General features: G+C 34.0%; 1 protein-coding gene across 6 annotated transcripts in view; it reads right to left on the bottom strand.

The window, feature by feature from the left end:
- itprid2 (ITPR interacting domain containing 2) overlaps nt 1-21,968 on the bottom strand; it is a 117,133-nt gene that overhangs the window by 18,897 nt on the left and 76,268 nt on the right. For all 6 annotated transcript variants that reach the window (XM_087268381.1, XM_087268382.1, XM_087268383.1 and 3 more), the window contains 7 exons: nt 20,520-20,556; nt 20,344-20,442; nt 17,733-17,941; nt 9,762-10,360; nt 5,238-5,298; nt 3,437-3,525; nt 785-2,299 (listed from right to left, as the gene is read on the bottom strand). In XM_087268381.1, coding sequence (XP_087124507.1) covers nt 785-2,299; nt 3,437-3,525; nt 5,238-5,298; nt 9,762-10,360; nt 17,733-17,941; nt 20,344-20,442; nt 20,520-20,556 — 2,609 coding nt within the window. The remainder of the gene's footprint in view (nt 1-784; nt 2,300-3,436; nt 3,526-5,237; nt 5,299-9,761; nt 10,361-17,732; nt 17,942-20,343; nt 20,443-20,519; nt 20,557-21,968) is intronic.

Here is a 21,968-nt window from a genome sequence, read left to right as displayed (position 1 = left end):
GTCAGATACCTGTTCTTCTTATTAAAAACTAGCCCTTAATCACTAGCACACATTATAATACACCAATTTTGAATAATGGAGTGTACACATGTATACATATGCTAATTTCATGATTTCATTTTATATTATTATTAAAAAAAATATATGCATAACTCAAATTATTGTAATTTCTCATGAACAAATAAATTAATAAACAAAAACATCTTTACAGTGTATAATTCATGAAGTAAAAACAAAACATTGAAACAATCAACATTGTTGTGAGAATAAACACTTTATTCAATAGCAATATGTCTTTTTAATTACCATGTTTACCCAGCAGTGTTTGTAATTTGTGCCTAACAACATTCCTACTGAACTTAATTCTTGCCTCGACTTGTTTGAGATGCGATTCCCAACCCCTGTCGTTTGTAAACAACATGAAACAGCCCAGCCCACACAAAATGTCAACTCAACTCAACAACAGTGAGTCAAACAGAGCCAACAACAATGCCCTAGTAACAGTTACTAATAAGGGCATGCCAGAAATAACCTCATTAATAACCAGGATTATTATAGCCTGAGGTAATTTGGAGAGTTCTAAAAATATCAATAGATCATTCATTCATTTCCTTTTGGACTTAGTCAATTTAATAATCTGGGGTTGCCACAGCGAAATGAACCGCCAACTTATCCAGCATATGTTTTACGCAGCGGATGCCCTTCTAGCTGCAACCTATCACTAGGAAATCAACATAAATCATACATATCATACATAAAGTATATTATTTCTAACAGCTCTTACCTGACCAAGATTTTGCATTGTCCCACGAATGTCATGCAGGACCCTCCTGAGCTGCATCTCTGTGCTGCCCATCGCAGGGGTAGGGGCAGGAGGCGTCCCAAATGAGAAAGGGTAGGCGGGTGAGGGATAATACGGATGGCTGTAAACAGCAGCAGGGTGATGAGGTGAACCATTGTATCCCGAACTGTAAGGGGCGCTGTGGGATTGAGCAAGAGGGACATGGTTTGGGTACGGGTTGCCTTGCATATTCAACGATGGGTCATAGGGTGTTCCTTGAGGAATGTTATTAGATGGATAGAATGGGTTGTAGGGAGCACTGTGCGGGTGAGCATAATGCATATTGTTCTGAGGTGTAAAGTGTGCCCCCTGTGGTGGAACAAATGTGTTGCTTTGAAGCGGTGGAGGACAAGGCGAGTTTTGGTACTGTGGGAAGGGAAGCCTAGATGGGTATGAGGAATTGTAGGACACTCCGTGTTGCGGAGAGTAGAAGGTTCCGTGATGAGGAAAGTGGGATGGTGCTGTAAAATGAGAAAGGTTAGGGACGCTAGCGCTCCAGTTTGTACCTTCACCCAAAGGCCTGTGCGGCCAGTCAGCGGGAACGCTATAAAGCGAGGTGGAGGAGCGAGCCAGATGTTGGGGTATATCGAGAGGGTGTGGTGGAGGTGGTGGTGAAGTTCCTCTGTTCATCTTTGATCCAGAGTTCGGGAGCGCAGATTGGACACCCGAACCATCCACTTCATCCTCCTCCAAGATGGAGTCTACTTCTTCTCGGTCACTGCAATGGTCTTCCTCATAGCGGTATGTGTATGATGGCGGGGTACAGTGCTTGACTGAACCTTTTCCAAGCTGGATGCGCATGGAGGTGACCACGCGAGCCGGGTTGAGCGAAGATAATGGGAGGGAGCTGGATCTCCTTAAAGGATTCCTCTCCTGGCTCTCCCTCAGCAGGCCCCGATCCCTCACCCACACTCGGCCAGGACGCTCCTCCTCCATTGAGGATGATCTTTGATGGCCTGTGTGGAGTGCCATGGATCTCCTTTGAGCTGTAAGGTGGGACTGCTTAAGATCTGATGAGTCTGGAAGCTCTGATGAGGAGTCTTGCTCCAGTAGATCTTCAGGAGACTTTTGATTTATGCCCAGACTAGGTTGGGATAAGTTGCCCTCATGAGCTACTTTCAGTATGGAGTCCACTGTATGATCTATCATCATGTTTGAATTTCCTTCTTGAGAGTCTATGGTGGAAACGGACTCAATGACAGATGCCCTATCTGAGTCAGGAGAAAGAAGCAGTCCATTGGTGCTAATTTCGTCCAAGTTTGGATTGGGAATTTGGAGATTGGGGATGTCATGGACTTCTTGATTGGTTGCAGATTGGGTAGTTGTGCTTCGGTAGAGCTGAACTTCCTCACTTGGGAATCTGTCAAACTTGGGGTATTCCAATGCTATGGGTGTGCTGACTTCAGCATGCGATGTTACTGTGGTTTCACTGTCACAGCTGTCTGAGCTCTCTTGTACCTAAAAAAAGATCAAGAGAGAAGTTTCACTTCCATTATCCAGTTAAGGGAAGGACCCTAGAAAACTTGCTGTTGGAACTTAGTCACTGCTCTTAAAGAGATAGTTCAACCAAAAATGACAATTCTGCCATCATTTACTCACCCTTAACTTGTTCAAAACCGAGTTTCTTTCTACAATTTAACAAAACATTTTATCCAAAAAAAATTGCTGGTAGCTGAAACCCATCGACTTTCACAGTATTTTTTTTTACACTTTATGGAAGTCGATGGATACCAGCAATTAACATTATTCAAAATATATATTTTTGTGTGTTCAACAGAATAAATAAACTTGGTGTAAAACCATATGAGGGAGAGAAAAACGATGAGTCAATTTTCACTTTTAGGTGAACCATCCCTTTAACCTCTTGGGACCCAGACATTTGCTTTTGTTTTATATTTTTATTGAATTTCTCAAGGAACACACATACCAAAACTTTAACTTATGGTGCATTTTAAAGAGGACATGTTCAATATTTTTTAGGGAAACCAAATTCTGTGATAACTACCACTTCTTGTTTTCCAACTATTCGGTAGCACTTTATTTTGTTGGTCCATTTGAGTATTAGTAGATTGTCTGCTTAATATCTGCTGATACTGCTCCTTCAACAGACATTTAACTAACTATAAAAAAGTTTGCAAGTACATGTCAACTTACACTAACCCTAACCCGAACCTAACATTCTACTTATAATCTAATGAGTATTAGTTGCAATTTAACTTAAAATTAACAAGCGGACCCTCAAAATAAAGTGTGACCAACTATTCTTGTAGAACTAATATATGTATTTAAATATATGGAATTGGTGATTTCTGTGCTAAAGAAATGACCAAATAAAGCATGAAACATAAATGAAAACACAAAAATTAAAAAAGAAAATATACATATATAATAATCAAATAACATTATTTGAAAAATACTGTTAATACACTGTTCATCATGCTTATAAATAATTTAATCAATTTTGAATCTTTCATATTTTTATGAAATCAGTGCACACTGAATTCTAAACTCTTTTTGGCTGGGTCCAAGGAGGATTAGACTCTTTATATTCACGCACTGCAAAAAGTCCAGATGGTTATGCCCACACTCGCGTACCTTCAGGTGATTACCCGAACCGTCTGTGGATGGATCCTCAGCAAACCCGCTGCTGTCAGACTGCTGGCTGGCTGTCCTCAATAACCGCTCTGCAGGGAGAAACATATAAACACCAAAACTGAGTGCCTTGGACTAATTTCCCAGCGGTAAAAGACCCCAGGACAGTTTAACTAATGAATGCTTATGAGTTTTAAAGTTACATCACATCATTTAGATTAAGTTTAAAATTGCAAAAGAAATCACAAGCTGTTTTTCTGTTTTCCCATAAGTGTTTAACTATTAGGTACACCTAACTAGTACCTTTTTTTGCTACAGAACTACTTTAATCCTTCGTGGCATACATTCAACAAAGTACTGAAAAATATTTCTCAGAGAATTTGGTCCATACTGACATGACAGCTTCACACAGTTGCTGCAAATTTCTCAGCTTCACATCCATGATACAAATCTCCAGTTTCACCACATCCCAAAGGTGCTCTATTGGATTGACTCTAGTGACTGTGGAGGAGCTCATTGTCATGTTCAAGAAACCAGTCTGAGATGATTCAAGTTTTATGACACTGTGGTCAAAAAGTGATGGACATGGTCAGCAACAATACTCAGGTAGGCTGTGGCATTGACATGGTGCTCAATTAGTACTAATGGGCCCAAAGTGTGCCAAGAAAATATCCCTTAAACCCTTACACCACCACCACCAGCCTAAACCATTGATAAAAGGCAGGATGGATCCATGCTTTCATGTTATTGGCGCCAAATTCTGACCCTAAAATCCGAATGTCGCAGCAGAAATCGAGTCACTTAAATCACCTTTCTTCCCCATTCTGATGCTCAGTCTGAACTGCAGCAGATCGTCGTGACCATGTTTACATGCCTAAATGCATTGAGTTGCTGCCATGCAATTAGAAATTTGTGTTAACAAGCAGTTGGAATGTGTACCTAATAAAGTGGCCGTTGACTGTACATATATGTAGCTTATCAACAAACAAGAACAAAATCCAGATGAAAACATGCATCAATTAGACATCTGTGTGAAGTATGTCTGCAATCATGATTATAGTGAAACCCCTTTTCACTATATAGGGAAACCCTTATATTTTCTTTGATAATACTAGTCAAATATAATATTTTGCATTATCTATTTTTAAAAAAAATGTACAAACAAAAATACCTTCTCCCATTCCTGCTCTACCTGCTCTACATGAGCAGTGAATGTCTCCTGAATTCAGCCACATGAGGGCAGACTTGATACACACTTCCACCTAAACTACGCTTCAGCATTTTAGGGCTGGGCCAAAACACAGCATGATGAAACACATCACAGTCATGCGTGTTTGAATAACACATCTTCTCCTCTGTGTTTTTCTTAGGGAAATACAACCTGATCTGATCTGCACGGTTGCTGCCTTCTCAGGAGGAAATTTGTCCGAAAATATTCTTATCTTAACTCAAATCAAACACTTTGACTAAAACAGCAATCCAAATTCGACTGATTGTGACGGTATAAACAACCCCATAGCCAAACTAATCTGCTATTTTCATTATCATATTTGTCAGCTTACTTCCAAATTGCATGTATAGTTTCATTTTTAAAACCATTTTAAGCATTGTTGATGTTCAAAATGTAATATTTAGACCAATCACATAACTTCATATGCTATTACGGTATGTTTTCAAATGCATTCATGCCCCATTCGAGTTCTCAATAACAACATATTTATTTTGAGCACTTTTCATACAGCCTTTGACACAAATAAGAGTTTCCTGGTGTGGTGACTGATAACAGCATTTGATTTACACTTACCGCTGTCAGATCGAGACATGCCGCCTGGACCAGGAAGAGTTTCATCCTCATTACTCTGCAACTGCAAACAAAAACAAAAACAGAAAGATCACATGTGAGGGTTGCATGAGTTTAAAATACGTCAGATACGCTGCTTGTGTTGAAAAATGCATTCAGACCAAGGGCTACCGTTTAAAATGACCTGGTAAAAGAAAAGTGTGTTTGGACAAACAGACGGTCACACCCCAAACTCACACCATTGGTGGAGTTGAAGTTATCAAGCCATGTCGGGATGCTCAAACAAACAGAGCAGCAATAGACAGTCGAGTTATAAATGGTTTGCATGTTACTGCTTCAGCATTTCACATTTAAATTCACCCAAATCACACAGTGTCCTCATTTACTTAGCCTGCATGACTTTCTGTCATCTGCAGAACACACACACACACACTTGTTCTTATATCCTAATGGGCACTCTCATACACGTACAGTAAAGTAATGATGTTTCTACTGTATAGAGTGTACATATTTTATCCCCTTAGAGTAACCCTACCTCTGAACTCAACCCTCATAAGAAACAATCTGCACTTTTACATCTTCAAAATACCTCATTCTGTATGATTTATGAGCATGTTTACCTGTGGAAACCGAAATTGACATGTCTCCATGTCTGCACTCAGGTTTAAGTCCCCATAAGGTATTATGTACATTTGCACGCGCACACACAATCAATATATGAAGAGTTCAGATCGAAAAGCCTCTAAATGCCATCTGAATTGTTCTAAAATGAGCAATGTTCTCAGCCTCCTATATTAATATTCAGTTTATTCACTTTAAAGGCAACAAAAACAATATATTATTATACAGTAAATACGAGATGACTGAACTACACACAGGAGCCTGAGAGCAAAACTGTCGTTTTAGAAGAAAAATATTGGACTCTTAGAACTCTTATAAATAGAAATACTAAAGAAAAATACTTTAGACCCCACTGATTTAAATGTATGAAACTATAAAAGTTCAAAGTCATTTTAGAATGACATGAAGGTGTGCAAATGAAGGCTGAATTTGACATTTCGGGAGAATTATGACTTTAAAGGGGATAGTTCACTCCAAAATTAAAACAACCTCATCATGTATTCTCCTTCTTGTGGTTTTATACCTTTATGATTCGTCTTCTGTTGAGCTTCTGATGAGTGCTGGCACCCATCGACTTCAATAGTAGGGAAAACAAATACTATGAAAGTCGATGGGTGCCAGCACTTAACATTCTTTAAAATATCTCTTTTTATGTTTAACAGAAAAAAGAAGATAGATTTAGAACAACTAAAGGGTGCACAAATGATGACACAATTTAAATTTTTGGGTGAATTGTCCCCTGAAGTATTTAAATACTTAATATTATTTATATTTATACTTAAATGAACTAAGTTACACTTGAAAAACACACTTGCAGACAATCAGCAGTAAAGAGGCATGTCTAGTAATTGTACACATATACACCATTAAATGTACACATAGACATCACCTATATATATGTAAATATGTATATTATAACTTATTTGATTGTAACTTCAACTTAATTTGATTATAATGCAGCAATGTGCACCTTTTGTAAAGCTGCTTTAAAACAATAATTAAAGTAAAAAGCGCTATAAATAAACTTGAATTGAACTGATCTATAGCAGCGTATGTATTTATCTGAGGGGGGGGGGGGTATTGTTGGATTATAGAAATGTTTGTTTTTGGTTCTTTCAAATATCAACATCATTTGGCAAAATTTGCTTTAGGGCATTTTCAGTCAATAATAAACATGCAATGTTTCCTGCAGCTGCTATAGTAAAAAAAAAACAACAACAACAACAACAAAAACTATAATAAATGGAGATAAATGAATAAGTAACTTTTTCCAGGAAGTGATGTTTCCTGCAGCTGCTCTGGCAAAAAAAAAGAAAAGAAAAAGATAATAGTATATAAAGATAAGCAAATAAATAAATAAATAAATAAATAAATAAATAAATAAATAAATAAACGACTGTTAACGACAGAATTAAATGTAATTATCAATATTATTTTTAATAAAACAGATAATACAGATAATAATAATAATAATAATAACAATAATAATAAAACGGATACTAATAATAATAATTATACTAATATATATATATATATATATATATATATATATATATATATATATATATATATATATATATATATATATTTATAATTAACAGTTTTTATTGTACATGATAAAGATTTATTTATTACATATAAACATATATAACAATAATGATAATAATAATAATAATAATAACAAATACAGATCCTAATAAGGTAATAATTACATTTATTAATAGCTTTTTTTATTGTAAAACAGAACAAATACAATATACAAATAAAATAATAGTAATAATATAAATCTGTATATATTAAATAATTATATAAATTGATTATATACAATAAAAAACAGATATTAATAATTAGACGTAATATTATTATTATTATCATTATTATTAACAACAAGAACAACAACAACAATAATAATATATTTATTACAATAATTATCATAATTATTATTATTATCAACTATTTTGTTGCTTGGAGTTATGAACAGAAATGGCTCAGATCATTTACCTGCTCACTTGAACTGCAGGCTATTAAACTATTACGTTGTTATGGTAAATTTAAAATTTTAATGTTTAATTAATGCTATAATGAAATATTTCATATGTGGAAAACCTCTAACTTTATCTTTAAATGCAAGTTTTCCAGGCCATGCTGTTGAGTCATACATAATCTCATGATAGACACTAGCTGGGCTTCCATCACCCGGTATTAATGCACATTTTTAAGGTATTGCACGAGAAACAAGAGAGAGAGATAATGACTTTATTTGAATTAAATACCCTTATTTCGTAATAATGTTTTGTCGCTCACTTAAGAAGGTTTTGGGCTTGTTTAAAAAAAAGGATTCAATGTAAATAATATGAGATGGAAATGCATTCGCCAAATAAACTCTGATGTAGCAAACATTACATCCATGTAACCAATCAGTTGTCTCCATTATGCTCGCCTTGTTAATTGTTTGTTGCTAGGTTACCAATACTACAGTCATCCACTCTAAAAACACAGATAGATAAAAACACAGATAGAAACACACCTAATGTGGTTAATGTGGGAAAATTTGGGATTTTTTCTTTCTTTGCAAACTTTGAAAATATTCGCTTCATGTTAGGATGGAAACCCGGCTATACTCTGAGTATCACTGCTGAACATTATGAACCAGTAGCCATGATTCAAAGGCTCAACCATAATCCCAGAACATCCTCCAGGCGCTCCATGTTCCCTACTTATTTTTAGCTTTTCATGTCACGACCCCTGCTGTTTTTACAACAAAACACACACACGAAAAATAAAAATACAATTCTGGAGAAGTTGAGATGGCTGTCAGCATGAGAACCGGATAAGGAGATGCTGGGAGGATTGTTTTGGTGAAATGAATGCTAAAGAAAACCTCCTCCATTTCATAGAAATCTCCATATGTAACAAATATAATAGTATTAGATAATTAATATATAATTAGTAAAATGCAAATAATATAATATAATATAATATAATATAATATAATATAATATAATATAATATAATATAATATAATATACAGTATGAATGCTCAATATTATGCATTAGCAATAACCATTTGACTGTAATAATACAATTCGGTCCCACTTTATATTAAGGGGCCTTTACTAATATGTACTTGCAATGAAGTTAATAATTTTTTATAATATACTTATTGAGTAAATACAAGTTTTTGGACTGTACTTACAGAATGCTTAATTAAATACTTAAAAATAATTATATCTGTAATTACATTTAGAATGATACCTTACATATTAATCTATCCTTAAACCTACCATTACCCTAATCACACCTCAAAAGCACCAGACGCATTTTGCAATACATCTTCAACACAGTAAGTACATTATATTTTTATTTTAATGTAACATAGTAGTTAAGGCCACTTAATACAAAGTGGGACCAATAATTCTAATAATAAAAGTATTTAGTAGGGATCAGTACAAAAATCATGTAAAGTGTGCATTTATTTACAATACAAATAATATAAAAAATATATATATAATATTTGTATACAATAAAACTATATTAATAATTATACAACATAATTATTTGTGATGTACAATAAAACCATACTAATTGTTACATTAAATAATAATAATATCTATAATAATAACTATAATAATAATAATAATAATTACTATTATTATTGTTGTTGTTGTTGTTATTATTATTATTATTATCATTGTTATTATTACTGTAATAATAATAATTATTATTTTTATTATTAATATAATTAGTAAATTTTATTAAATTAAGACAGTACAAGTAGTTGTAATATCAGTATGACTGCTCAATATTATTTTGAATGAACAACACATATTTGATTATAATAATAACATTAAGTCACATTAAAAATGGATACAACAAAGTTGATAGTTTTGGTGAAGTGAACTGTACCTCCTCCATCTCAAAGGAGTCTCTGGGCTGGTCGAGCAAGTGGATGATGTGTGGGTTTGACAGCAGGCCGGACGGCTCTTTATCTGGGGTGGACGTGATGGCCTCATGGCACCCGTTTACCTTCAATTCAGAGGTATCGTTCTCTTCAGACGCCTGACTGATGCTCACTAGGACCGGAGGCAGAGGCAAGTCTGTGGACTCGCCATTGGTCAACGTAAAATCTGCGCTGATCGAAACATCAGAGATATTCTGCTGAGCCTCCTCCGTCACGGTCGCCAAAGATGAATCCTTTTTCTTTAAGCTCTTCTGTTGTGTTTTGTGGTCTGTATCCGTCTGAACGTCCCGCATGTTGGAGCTCTCATTGTTAGGCTGTTTGGTTTCTCCATCCGAGATGGAGGCCAGCAGGTTCTGCTTCGTAAAGTTGCGCTTGAGAATTTTAGCAAAGTTTCCAGCAGAGCTTCTCTTTTTTAGCGGATTAGGCACATTGGTCTCCATGTCACCATTGCCGATTTTATCTGTGGGTTTTCCAGATACGTGGGAATAAATATCGGAGAGGACGTTCGCCACTGTAGCCAAGACTTCGGTCTGACGGAAACGACCTGCGGGGGATACAGGAGAGATATTTAGAACTTATGATTGAGTGGTAATAACTAAACATAATTTATGGATTATTTGGCCAAATAATTTGTATTTATTATACATAAATAATAAAAATAAAAAAATATTTGTGTACATAAATAAATTTACATTAATAAATAAATATGCATTAAAAATGTACACTAATAATAAATAATCCTAATAATAATAACAGTTCAAATAATAATAATAATAATAATAAATATTATATATGTATTATAAATAAATAAAATATTTGTGTACATTAATAAATAAAAATATTTACATTAAAGAATAAATGTATATTAAAATGTATATTAATAAATAAATGATTAAATATTTGTGTATATTAATAAAGATTAAATGTACATTATAAAGTGTATTAAAATGTACATATTTAAATAATAACAGTGTTTTACTGCACTTTCTTATGGCAATAGTTTTTTTTGTAATAAATACTTGAATACATAATTCAATAAAAAGTAAAACTATACAAAAAAACCACAACAAATTTTTACATGTTACAAACAAGTTATATATTAACATATATTAAAAATGAATTTACTTTTAGTATAATTCATATAAATTAGTAAAAACTATATATATAAAAACATGCATATGTAAAAAATATTAAATTATATGTAAAATACATTTATTTCAATAATATTAATAACAATAATAATAATTATAAGCCACTTTATATAGTGCCTTTAAAAGTAGCATCTCAAAGCACTTTACATACAAAAAGCATACGAGTAAAATTTACATGCACAGATACATGTATAAACCAGACAAAAAACAAAACAAAGCAAAGGTTTAAAAAAAAAAAAAAAAAAACATAAATATTTGAAACCCCATGGGGAAAGATAGAAAATTATCACAAAGTATGTTTTAAGATAATAAAACATAAAAAACCATACATGTATAATTCACATAAAATACTTTTAATTTTAAAGGTTAAAAAAATAACTGGTTATAACAGATACATAATAATAATAATAATAATAATAATAATAATAATAATAATAATAATAATAACAACAATAATAATAATAATAATAATAATAATTGTAATAACTATTACAAATCATCTTATAATAAAATAACTAAACTTTCATGCATAATCTACATAATATATATATATATATATATATATATATATATATATATATATATATATATATATATATATATATATATATATTATACACTAAACCTTATAATTATTGATGTTGATGATTTTACTTTTATATTTTAACACAAATGTTATTATAAATGCACAATGAAACTTGATTGTAATATAACTTTTAAAATTGGGAAAAAAATATGTTAATTAAAATACAATATACATAAATGATAATAATTATGCTTATACAATAGGACGGAATGGTGGCTCAGTGGTTAGCACTTTCGCTTCACAGCAAGAAGGTCGTTGGTTCACGTCCCGGCTGGGCTAGTTGGCATTTCTGTGTGAAGTTTGCTTGTTTTCCCTGTGTTCCTGTGGGTTTCCTCCGGGTTTTCCTCACAGTCCAAAGACATGCGCTATATGTGAATTGAATAAACTAAATTGGCTGTAGAGTTTGAGTGTGTGAATGAGTATGTATAGGTGTTTCCTAGTATTGGGTTCCCTCTGGAAGGGCATCCGCTGTGTAAAACATATGTTTGAATAGTTGGCCGAAGCAAAAATGATGAATGAATGATTATATAATGTGTTTTAATACGATATAAAAACATCTGAAAAACTACTGCAATTTGAACTGACTCAAAAGAATCATCAGTCTGAATCATGGCCAGAACTGACTCACTTAAACAGCAGATTAAAGTCTCAAACTAAAAATTCTGAGTCAAGAAAACTTTTCAATCTGTCATGCTGACTTTTATGAAAACCACCTGAACAGTTACTACAACTAAAAGCAGCCAAAACTAATTTGTTGCTCACATGAGAGCTATTATGTAAGCGAAGTGTGTAGTCTATGAAAACAAAACGTCTTTATAATATTAATGCGTCGCACATCCATTTACAAAAACAAGATCCTGCACTAAACCCTCCAAGCGTGTTGACTTTTATCAGCATCAAGCTCGTCATTTGTTATGGCAGACATAAAGGAAAAGGATTTGACAATACTGCATGCATGCGGAGGAATGATAACAAGTGATAACAAGCCAGCGATGCGTGTGTTGCTCAGAAATCAATAGTCTTCATTTATCTCCAGCACTGCAGCCTGCCGCTCTGAGTCAGCATTCAGGAACGAGTCGCAGGACGAGTGCCAGAAAAGCACAAGAGGAACAGAGAGCAAGCTTCTTGGAGACAAGCGGATCACAAACTCTACAGAGGAACCAGCAGGAGTTACGTTAGAAAAGTCAACAAGACTTACTGCACCGATAAACATTCGGAACATACACTTCTCGCTCAAAATGACCGCTTACAGCCATTCCAGGATAAACAGGTTCATCACTGAAAAAATGCTGGGTTCCACATAATTCCTTCATGTTGTGCAAACACAAATCAATTAAGCTAACTTAATAGATTTTACAAATTTAAGTGGATTCAACATAAAAAAATTAAAGGTTCAAGAAACCCTGGAGTACTATTTTGAGATTTTAACAGATCTGTGTGTGTTGAGCATCATTTAGCACAATGTTAGCACCTGTCAGCTTTTATTGTGGGGAAAACTGGATAATTTTTAACTTTTGTTAGCTGATTTTTTTCTGGTTTAAAATATTTTTAGTGGGATTAAAATCAGTGACAGTGCTCATCTGCCTACACTGCAAAAAATGCTTTCCTTGCTTCAATTTTTTGTCTTGTTTCTAGTCCAAATATCTAAAAATTCCTAAATCAAGAAGAATTTGCTCGACAAGCAAAACATATTGTCTTGTTTTGAGAAATAATATGCCAAAATGAAGTGAGTTTTTCCTTAAAACAAGCAAAATAATCTGCCAGTGGGGTAAGCAAAATAATCTTACGCCAAAAGAAAAAACAAGATTAATTTGCTTACCCCATTGGCAGATTATTTTGCTTGTTTTAAGGAAAAACTCACTTAATATTAGCTTATTATTTCTCAAAACAAGACAACATGTTTTGCTTGTCTAGGAAATTCTTCTTGATTTAAGAAATTTTAGATATTTGGACTAGAAACAAGACAAAAAAATCTAAGCAAAAAAATAATTTGTATCCAGTGATGATGTGTCAGTTTCTCGTTATTATTCATAGCAGAGTTTTCTTATCCTATAAAAATACCCTGCTTCTTAATTATTCATAAAAGAGTGTGCTTTCCGAAGGCAAAGCAGCTCTACCAAGCTGTGAGAGTGCGTCCCGTGCATGGCACAAAGTTTTAAGCCGTTCATGAACAGTCGTAAGTGTTTGTTTCCATGATCCACAGAGTTTGCTGTATGTTTTTCCCATGATGCTGTCAGGGCAAAGCTGTTGGTTTGCAGCAAGCATATTTGTCGTGAGAGCTGTATGAGAATTGGAGAATGGTGGACTTTGTCTTTTATCGGTTAAGTTTGCTACCATTCAGACACATTGCGTATATCTGTGCTGCTTTGTTCACCTGTTTAAAGTCCTCAGGATTACCAGCAGCGCCAATAGTTGAAATAGAGAGGGCAAGTGTCCAGCAGCACTGCCATTTTTGCAGAGCTAGTGTTTTTCCCATACTGATAAACTTCCAGTGACCTGTTATTGTGAACTTTTTTCCATTGTATACGGTTCTTTCACAGCATTGATGTTGTAATGTCATTAAAATACATTCAGTTAAATAAATTTTAGCATTCATTTAGTTGCTCAAGCGTAAAACGAGACAGAGCTGTTTACTCGCATGCGCCTGTCAGAACTGCTGGCAGCTAGCTCTCTGCAAGTCTCCAATGGTCAACCACTGAAGCTAAGCAGGGCTGCGCCCGGTCAGTACCTGGATGGGAGACCACATGGGAAAGCAAGGTTGCTGCCAGAAGTGGTCTTAGTGAGGCCAGCAGGGGGGCGCCCAACCTGCGGTCTGTGTGGGTCCTAATGCCCCAGTATAGTGACGGGGATGCTATACTGCTCAGTGAGCGCCGTCTTTCGGATGAGACGTTAAACCGAGGTCCCGACTCTCTGTGGTCGTTAGAAATCCCAGGATGTCCTTCAAAATAGAGTAGGGGTTTAACCCCGACATCCTGGCCAAATCTGCCCATAGGCCTCTGTCCATCATGGCCTCCTAACCATACACCATATTCCAATTGGCTTCATCTCTGTCTCCTCTCCACCAATCAGCTGGTGTGTGGTGTGTTATGGTGTTCATTACACTGTCTTCTCTCTCTGTGGTGTGCGGTCTGGTGCAAAATGGCTGCCGTCGCATCATCCAGGTGGATGCTGCACACTGGTGGTGGATAAGGAGATTCCCCCCATGGTGTAAAGCACTTTGAGTGCCCAGAAAAGCGCTATATAAATGTAAGGAATTATTATTATTATTAGAACTGGCAGGTTAGCGCAGAAGCTCCATTGAATATGCTGGGGTAAAATAAATGCTCATATTATAAAGACTTGGCAGGGAAAATGTAATTTAATGCAGTGCTTCTTGTACAATCTGAGACCCACTTAGTAGTTACTACTGTGAATTGTTAAACTAAGATGTTACCACAAATTGCACTAAAACATCGTCTCAAAAATCACAGAATCTGGCTAGTCAGCCAGGCAATGGTGCGGAAACACTTACTAAAAGCAAGCAGCAAAAAACAACAGCCCCGAGTCCAAATGCAGTGCACTCGCCATCAACAAAAACAGGCATTATTACAGACTTCACACATCCCTACCCTCACCCAAGTTCTTCCTGTTCCGCTGCTTTGTCCTGGCTCAGTGAGAATTATGCAAATGTAGGCCAATACACAAGCTGGCACAGATCTGGCACACAGGCCCTTTCCTGATGTGAGCGGATGGCAGAATCAGCTTCTCTCTCTCTCTCTCTGCTGCCTCTCATTGCCGTGCCCACTGAGGACAATGGCTCCGTTGTGCTCTACTTCTATTAAGCAGCCCTCGCGCACACAGCCTTGCTGATCGGACACTGTTTAGCAGCTAAGCGATTGGGTGAAGATGCACTCCTACAAATAAAGTGCCATTGACGATTCCCTGAAAAACCTTTAGTTTCATGCAACCTTTTTACTGAACAAAAGGTAGAAAAGAGTTAAATTTATTTATTTGTTTTTCAGAATGAAACCTGAACCTGTGGTATAAATGTTCTGCAATGTGGTCGAAAGTCAAACACACTTCTTTTCTAAGCACCACAACTTCCCTCAACTCTTTCCTTGTTGTCTTTGTGTTTGTTCTCCACACTTTCATACATTGGTTAAAAATGACTAGAGTGAGTATCTCTTCCCAAAGTGCTCTGTCTTATAACAAGATCACTAATTATTAATGCAATTACATACATTTTTTTGCAGAACGTAATAAGGTGTTACAATTGTAAAATGCAATGATGCTCCTGAATCAAACCAATGAATCTCTATTATGCTAATCAGAATTTATTGCAGTGTGATGAAGCATGAGTGTTGATTTATTTACCCCGCTGCACTGCAAAAAAATTGTCTGTTGAGATATATTTGAGCTTTAGATGTCAGAGGCTGCTGCTACTTTGAACAAAAGCTCTATTGCCCAGAAAGTGGTTTTGAAAACCAATGAAGAAAAGTGAATAGCGTTTTAAGCGTTCCATAATTATTACATTATGAGGGATTTAAAAGATCTTGTAAAGTTGAACTATTTACATCAATACCAAAAGTACTCGAGACCAATACTGATATTTGATACAATTCCAATAATTCAAGTGGAGTGCAGATGCAAAAACCTCTAATTGTCAGCTGAAATTTTCTTTTAAAATTAAAATAAAAATTTTTCTCAGGCTCCTGTCTTGATTCAGTAATTTCACTTTTTTTGGATCTTTTTTTGGATCAGGTTTTGCATCTGAACTCTTCATATATATTAGTCATTAAAATGACATGCATTTCAGAAATATGCCTTTAATTAAACAGTATCTATATACTACAACCAAATAGTTTTGTGAATTTATGATTTCCAAATAAATCAATAAAATTTAATAAAATATTATTAAAAATATATAATATAATATAATATAATATAATATAATATAATATAATATAATATAATATAATATAATATAATATAATATAATATAATTAGTGCTGGGAATTTTTTTATCCCAATTAATCACATCCAAAATAAGTTTGTTTTGACAATTTAACTGTGTAATGCATATATTGGAGAAAATGTTTATTTATATTTATATATAAAATACACGTGTATATGATACTAATTGTATATAAAATTAAATACATATGTAAAAAAACTGTTTTGTATGGTTTTGTGTCTATGTATGTGTGTGTATCGTATAATACACAAACATATTTCATCAAAACAAACTTTTATTTTGGATGTGATTAATCTTTGACCAGCACTAAAATAAAATATAAATAAAACATTTATAAAATAAAAAAACTTAAATAAAAACAAAACAAAATTTAAATAAAACAAAATAAAAAATATATAAAAATAAAAATAAAACAAAATAACACACACACACACACACACACACACACACACACACACACACACACACACACACACACACACACACACACACACACACACACACACACACACACACACACACACACACACACACACACACACACACACACACACACACACACACACACACACACACACACACACACACACACACAGACACTCAATTAAACTAAATAAAACTAAATAAAATAAATATATATTAAATAATATATATATATATATATATATATATATTATTCAATATATATTTATTTTTATATATATTTATTTATTTTTTTGTTTTTTATTTTATTATATATATATATATATATATATATATATATATATATATATATATATATATATATATATATATATATATATATATATATATATATATAATAAAGTAAAAAACAAAACAAAACTGAACTAAATTTAATAAACAGAACACAACACAATATTTTTTAATTATATTAAACAATATTGAATTAAATTAAATTAAAATTAAATAAAAAACAAAATAAAAATAAAAATAAAATATGAAACAGGTGAGTAAGTAGGAATACTGTTTTGCATGCAAGTCAATAAGGAAATTTCAGAAGGCAGAGATTTCTATGACCAACATCTATTATTTGCAATTACATGCACGGTGAATTACATACAATAAGACATTAAGAAAGTCAACAGTCATTTCTGACTTCATATTGACTTACGCGTTGTCCGGTTGCCTGGCTACAATGTTTTTATTTCACACCATGGTCATGCAAAATGAAACTATGATGTAATCTTTTAATATTTTAACATACTTGTCAGAGCGTAGTTTGGGTTCTCTATCTCCATGCGCTGAATCTGGGCTCCCAGGTAAACTTTAATGTCGATGCCTTTAGCGTTAGACGACGCGTTGAAGAAACGAGAAGGGATTTTAGAGGCAATGTCTGGCTCTTCCCGCCCAAATCCAAGATTGTACAAGATCTCTTCTGGATCCTCCTCGTACAGGTCCAGCAATTCTGAAACACTGCAGATAAAACAACATTTGTGAAGACGCACATCTGCATACATACAGTTGGTGTTTTACAAAAGAATAAATATATACTGTAGATCTTCACATTTTTTATTTTAAAGGGTACCCATTAACAAAAGGTAAAATAAGGGTTTGGGAACAAATGAAATAAATGAAAGTGTTTTTAGACCTTGCGTGCATATCAGTCTCTTGTTGGAGACCCTTTAAACCAAAATATTACCCTTTTTAATGTATAATAGGGGCTCTTTAAATGACAATTTGTTTTGGTTAGGAGAAAGACTCCTTAAAAAATATCTAATTTGTGCTGCAGAAAAATGTGCTTAACATTTATTTCCTGATGCTGGCTGTTTTTTTTTTTTTTTTTTCTTAATACTTACTAGATATTATTATCTAAATAACCAAAATTGGCAATGTATTTAAATGTCAATGTTTGAATTTCAATATAACAGTAAGCATGTTTTACACTCACTGCTTTCATGCTGCTTAATAACACGGTTAAGCCTTTGTTTATTGTGGCCAAATATACCATTAAAACAGATGCTACACCTATTATTTATTGTTTTATGATATAATTATATTATGATAAGAGAGATTTGAAACTAGTTACACAGGAAAAGAAGGAGGCTATTAGGTTCTACAAGATATTAGACAGCATGTAAAACAGTTCATTATTCAGTTCAGTGACATTATACAAATATATTTGATAAATACTTATTTGATAATTTTGTTCTGCCTGTATATACAGTTGAAGTCACAATTATTCACCCTCCTGTAAATTTCTTTTTCAAATATTTCCCAAACTATGTTTAACTGAGCCATTTTTTTAATTGTCTACAGAACAAACCATCATTATACAATGATTTGCCTAATTACTCTAACATGGATAGTTAACCTAATTAACCTACTGCAGGGGTTTTCAAAGTGTGAGGCGCGCCTCCCCTGGGGGGTGCCAGAGCATGTCAGGGGAGGCGCGGGAAAAATATATAATAAAAATATAATTAAGTTTAATTATTATATGTATTTTTTATTATATTCAAACGTTTTAATTAAACAAAGCTAAAAAAATAATACGTCAAAAAATAAGAAAACCTTTTTTACCCAGAAGGCCATAGCTGTGAATTCGCTTCTGTTTGGCAAGTCTGTCGTGCGCGTTCTGATCAGCTGTGTTGTCGCGCGCGTGCTCAAGAGCGGTGTTGTCGCGCGCCTACTGAAGGGCGGGACCGAGGGTGTGCCGCGTCGCGGGGGCACTTTTGATCATTTTGGAAGGGCACTTTCTATCCAGGACTAAAAAGGGCATGTGCACTGCACAGGTTGAGCCCTGTGTCTGTTTCTGAGACCCCCCGATTCAAAGCCTTCAAGTTTAGGGCTTAAACCCAAAAGACGACGATATGACGATCAGTATTTGAGTTTAGGATTTACGTGGACAGGACCAGCTGATGAACCACGACCTTTAAGTGTGGTTTGTCAAGATATTTTGGCTAATGACAGCATGAGACCCGCTAAACATCGACTGTTTTGACTGGGATGGACAGTTCTTGGATCTGTTCTATTCATATTAACCATCACCCTAGTTTTAAAAACGTTATATTAAAATACTTGTTATTACTCTGTAAATAATTGCACTTTCATGCAAATGATGATAAAAGTGAGTTAACAGTCTGACATCAGTCTGTGTCTATATATATATATATATATATATATATATATATATATATATATATATATAAATAAATATATATAAATAAATATATAAATAAATATATATATATATATATATATATATATATATATATATATATATATATATATATATATATATATATATATATATATATGTATGTATGTATGTATGTATGTATGTATGTATGTATGTATGTATGTATGTATGTATGTATGTATGTATATATATATATATATATATATATATATATATATATATATATATATATATATATATATATATATATATATATATATATATGTATATATATATATATATATATGTGTGTGTGTGTGTGTGTGTGTGTGTAAGTATGTGTGTGTGTGTGTGTGTGTGTGTGTGTGTGTGTGTGTGTGTGTGTGTGTGTGCGTGTTTGGGAGGAGGGGGGCGCCAATGGATAAGTTGTGTCAAAAGGGAGGCCCACTGTCTTAGACTTTGAAAACCCCTGACCTACTGTAGTTAAGCCTTTAAATGTCACTTTAAGCTGAATACTGGTATCTTGAAAAAATATGAACTAAAATATTATGTACTGTCATCATGGGAAAGATGAAAAATAAATAAATCAGTTATTTGAAATTAGTGTTAAAACTATTATGTTTAGAAATTATTATAAAAATATAAGAGAAAAACAGTCTGTATGCACTGCGGGTGAATAAATAAACAGCAAATAAAGTACCTGGACACTGTGGCGCTGCTCTTTCCAGAACCCGTGGAGTTCATACTTCTGCCCTTCTGTTTGAATTGGCTCCTTTTGGCCTTGGCGTGCATTTCATAGCTGAGAAAAGAAGAAGACAGTGACCGATCTGTGACCAAAAGCAGCAGGACAAGCAACATTTTAGAAGTCTCGCTTACCCATCGGCCTCTGTTTTTCTGTTCTGGAGGTGATTAGCTATAGAGAGAAGAGATAAAAACAGAGTATTAAATAACTACCATTCTTACCATTCATACAAGACTGCCGAATGTCATTTTTTATTTTACATTTGAAGCTCCTTTAGTTTTAGAATGAAACAACACTCAACCTTATTCCTACCCAGTAATAGATCATATATTTTGTCTTTTAAACAGCGTAATAATGATCATATTATTAGTAATATGACTGGTAATGGGCACCATGTTGCTAGAAGGGATACAGTTGGAAGATAACAAGATGAAACTTAATAAATAATATTAATACTTCTCCTTAGCTTCCGATCACAGCTGTATCTCTTCTAGCAACAAGAAATCCAAGCTGCTGGATTTACATCGTGCTTATTCATAATTTTCAACCAAAAAACATGAAGGTGAGCAACTGTTTATCTGGTAGAGATGTAGAGAAAATATTCTAGTAACATAAACATTGTGTATCTTATGTGAACAAAGCACATAGTCCAGTTATATTGGTAAAATAATTGTTGTTGCCTTCTTAGTAGACATCCGCGTGTATTTTACAAACCTTAAAGGGCATGTTTTGCATGTAGATATGCGTGTTTGAATGTCTGAAACCTAAAACTAATGTTATTTGTTTGAAAGCATGGGTAAATCACACCAGTGTGATCATACACTTCAGGGACCAGCCAAGGCTGATCACACCGGTGTGATCGTACTCGTGCAAGGGTTCGAATATTTACTCATTTGCGTTTCTTCTGAACACAAAATAGTTTGATGTATAGGAAACCATTGACTTTTATAGTATTTTTTTCTTCTACAATGGAGGTCAATGGCTACTTCTTTTGCAACCCATTCTTCAACATTTCTTTTATGTTTTGAAAAAAAGTCTCCTGAAGATTTGTAAATACTTAAGCACAATTAAACTTGAATAAATGATCATTTTTGTGTGATTATCCCTTTAAATGTGAAGACTCCTTCCTAATTGAAAACCAAATTCCTCTGAAATCAACCTTTTAACACAACAAATGCAATTAAGAAAAGCTCCGGCGGGTTTTTTAGTACAGTGGGAGAGTTGTCAGAAACGCCTTGCGAAGAACGATGTGTCCGTGTTAATTTCCAAAAGTGATTTATTCAGCTGAGAACCATCTACTCCGGATGACAATCCACACTCTTTTCCTCAGCACTTGGCGCACAATGACAGAATTATACGCGCGCACATCCTAACCTGCCAAACGATTCATGTTACAAATCACATTAGACACCAGGCTTTAGTTTACTAAGGAGGACAGGATTGAACACAGAGACGTGGAGGACATTAGCCAGAGCTTTTCTGGAGTACGGTACATGCGCTCATCCATCAGCCTCAGGTGAAAATACTCAACCTCATATTTCCACACAAATCCCCTCAAGTGCCAAGTTTCACAGATTGGAGAG

Source organism: Danio rerio, chromosome 9 (genome assembly GCF_052040795.2).
Source record: "Danio rerio strain M-AB ecotype USA chromosome 9, GRCz13ab, whole genome shotgun sequence".
NCBI lineage: Eukaryota > Metazoa > Chordata > Actinopteri > Cypriniformes > Danionidae > Danio > Danio rerio.
This window is presented reverse-complemented; position numbering and strand designations above follow the sequence as displayed.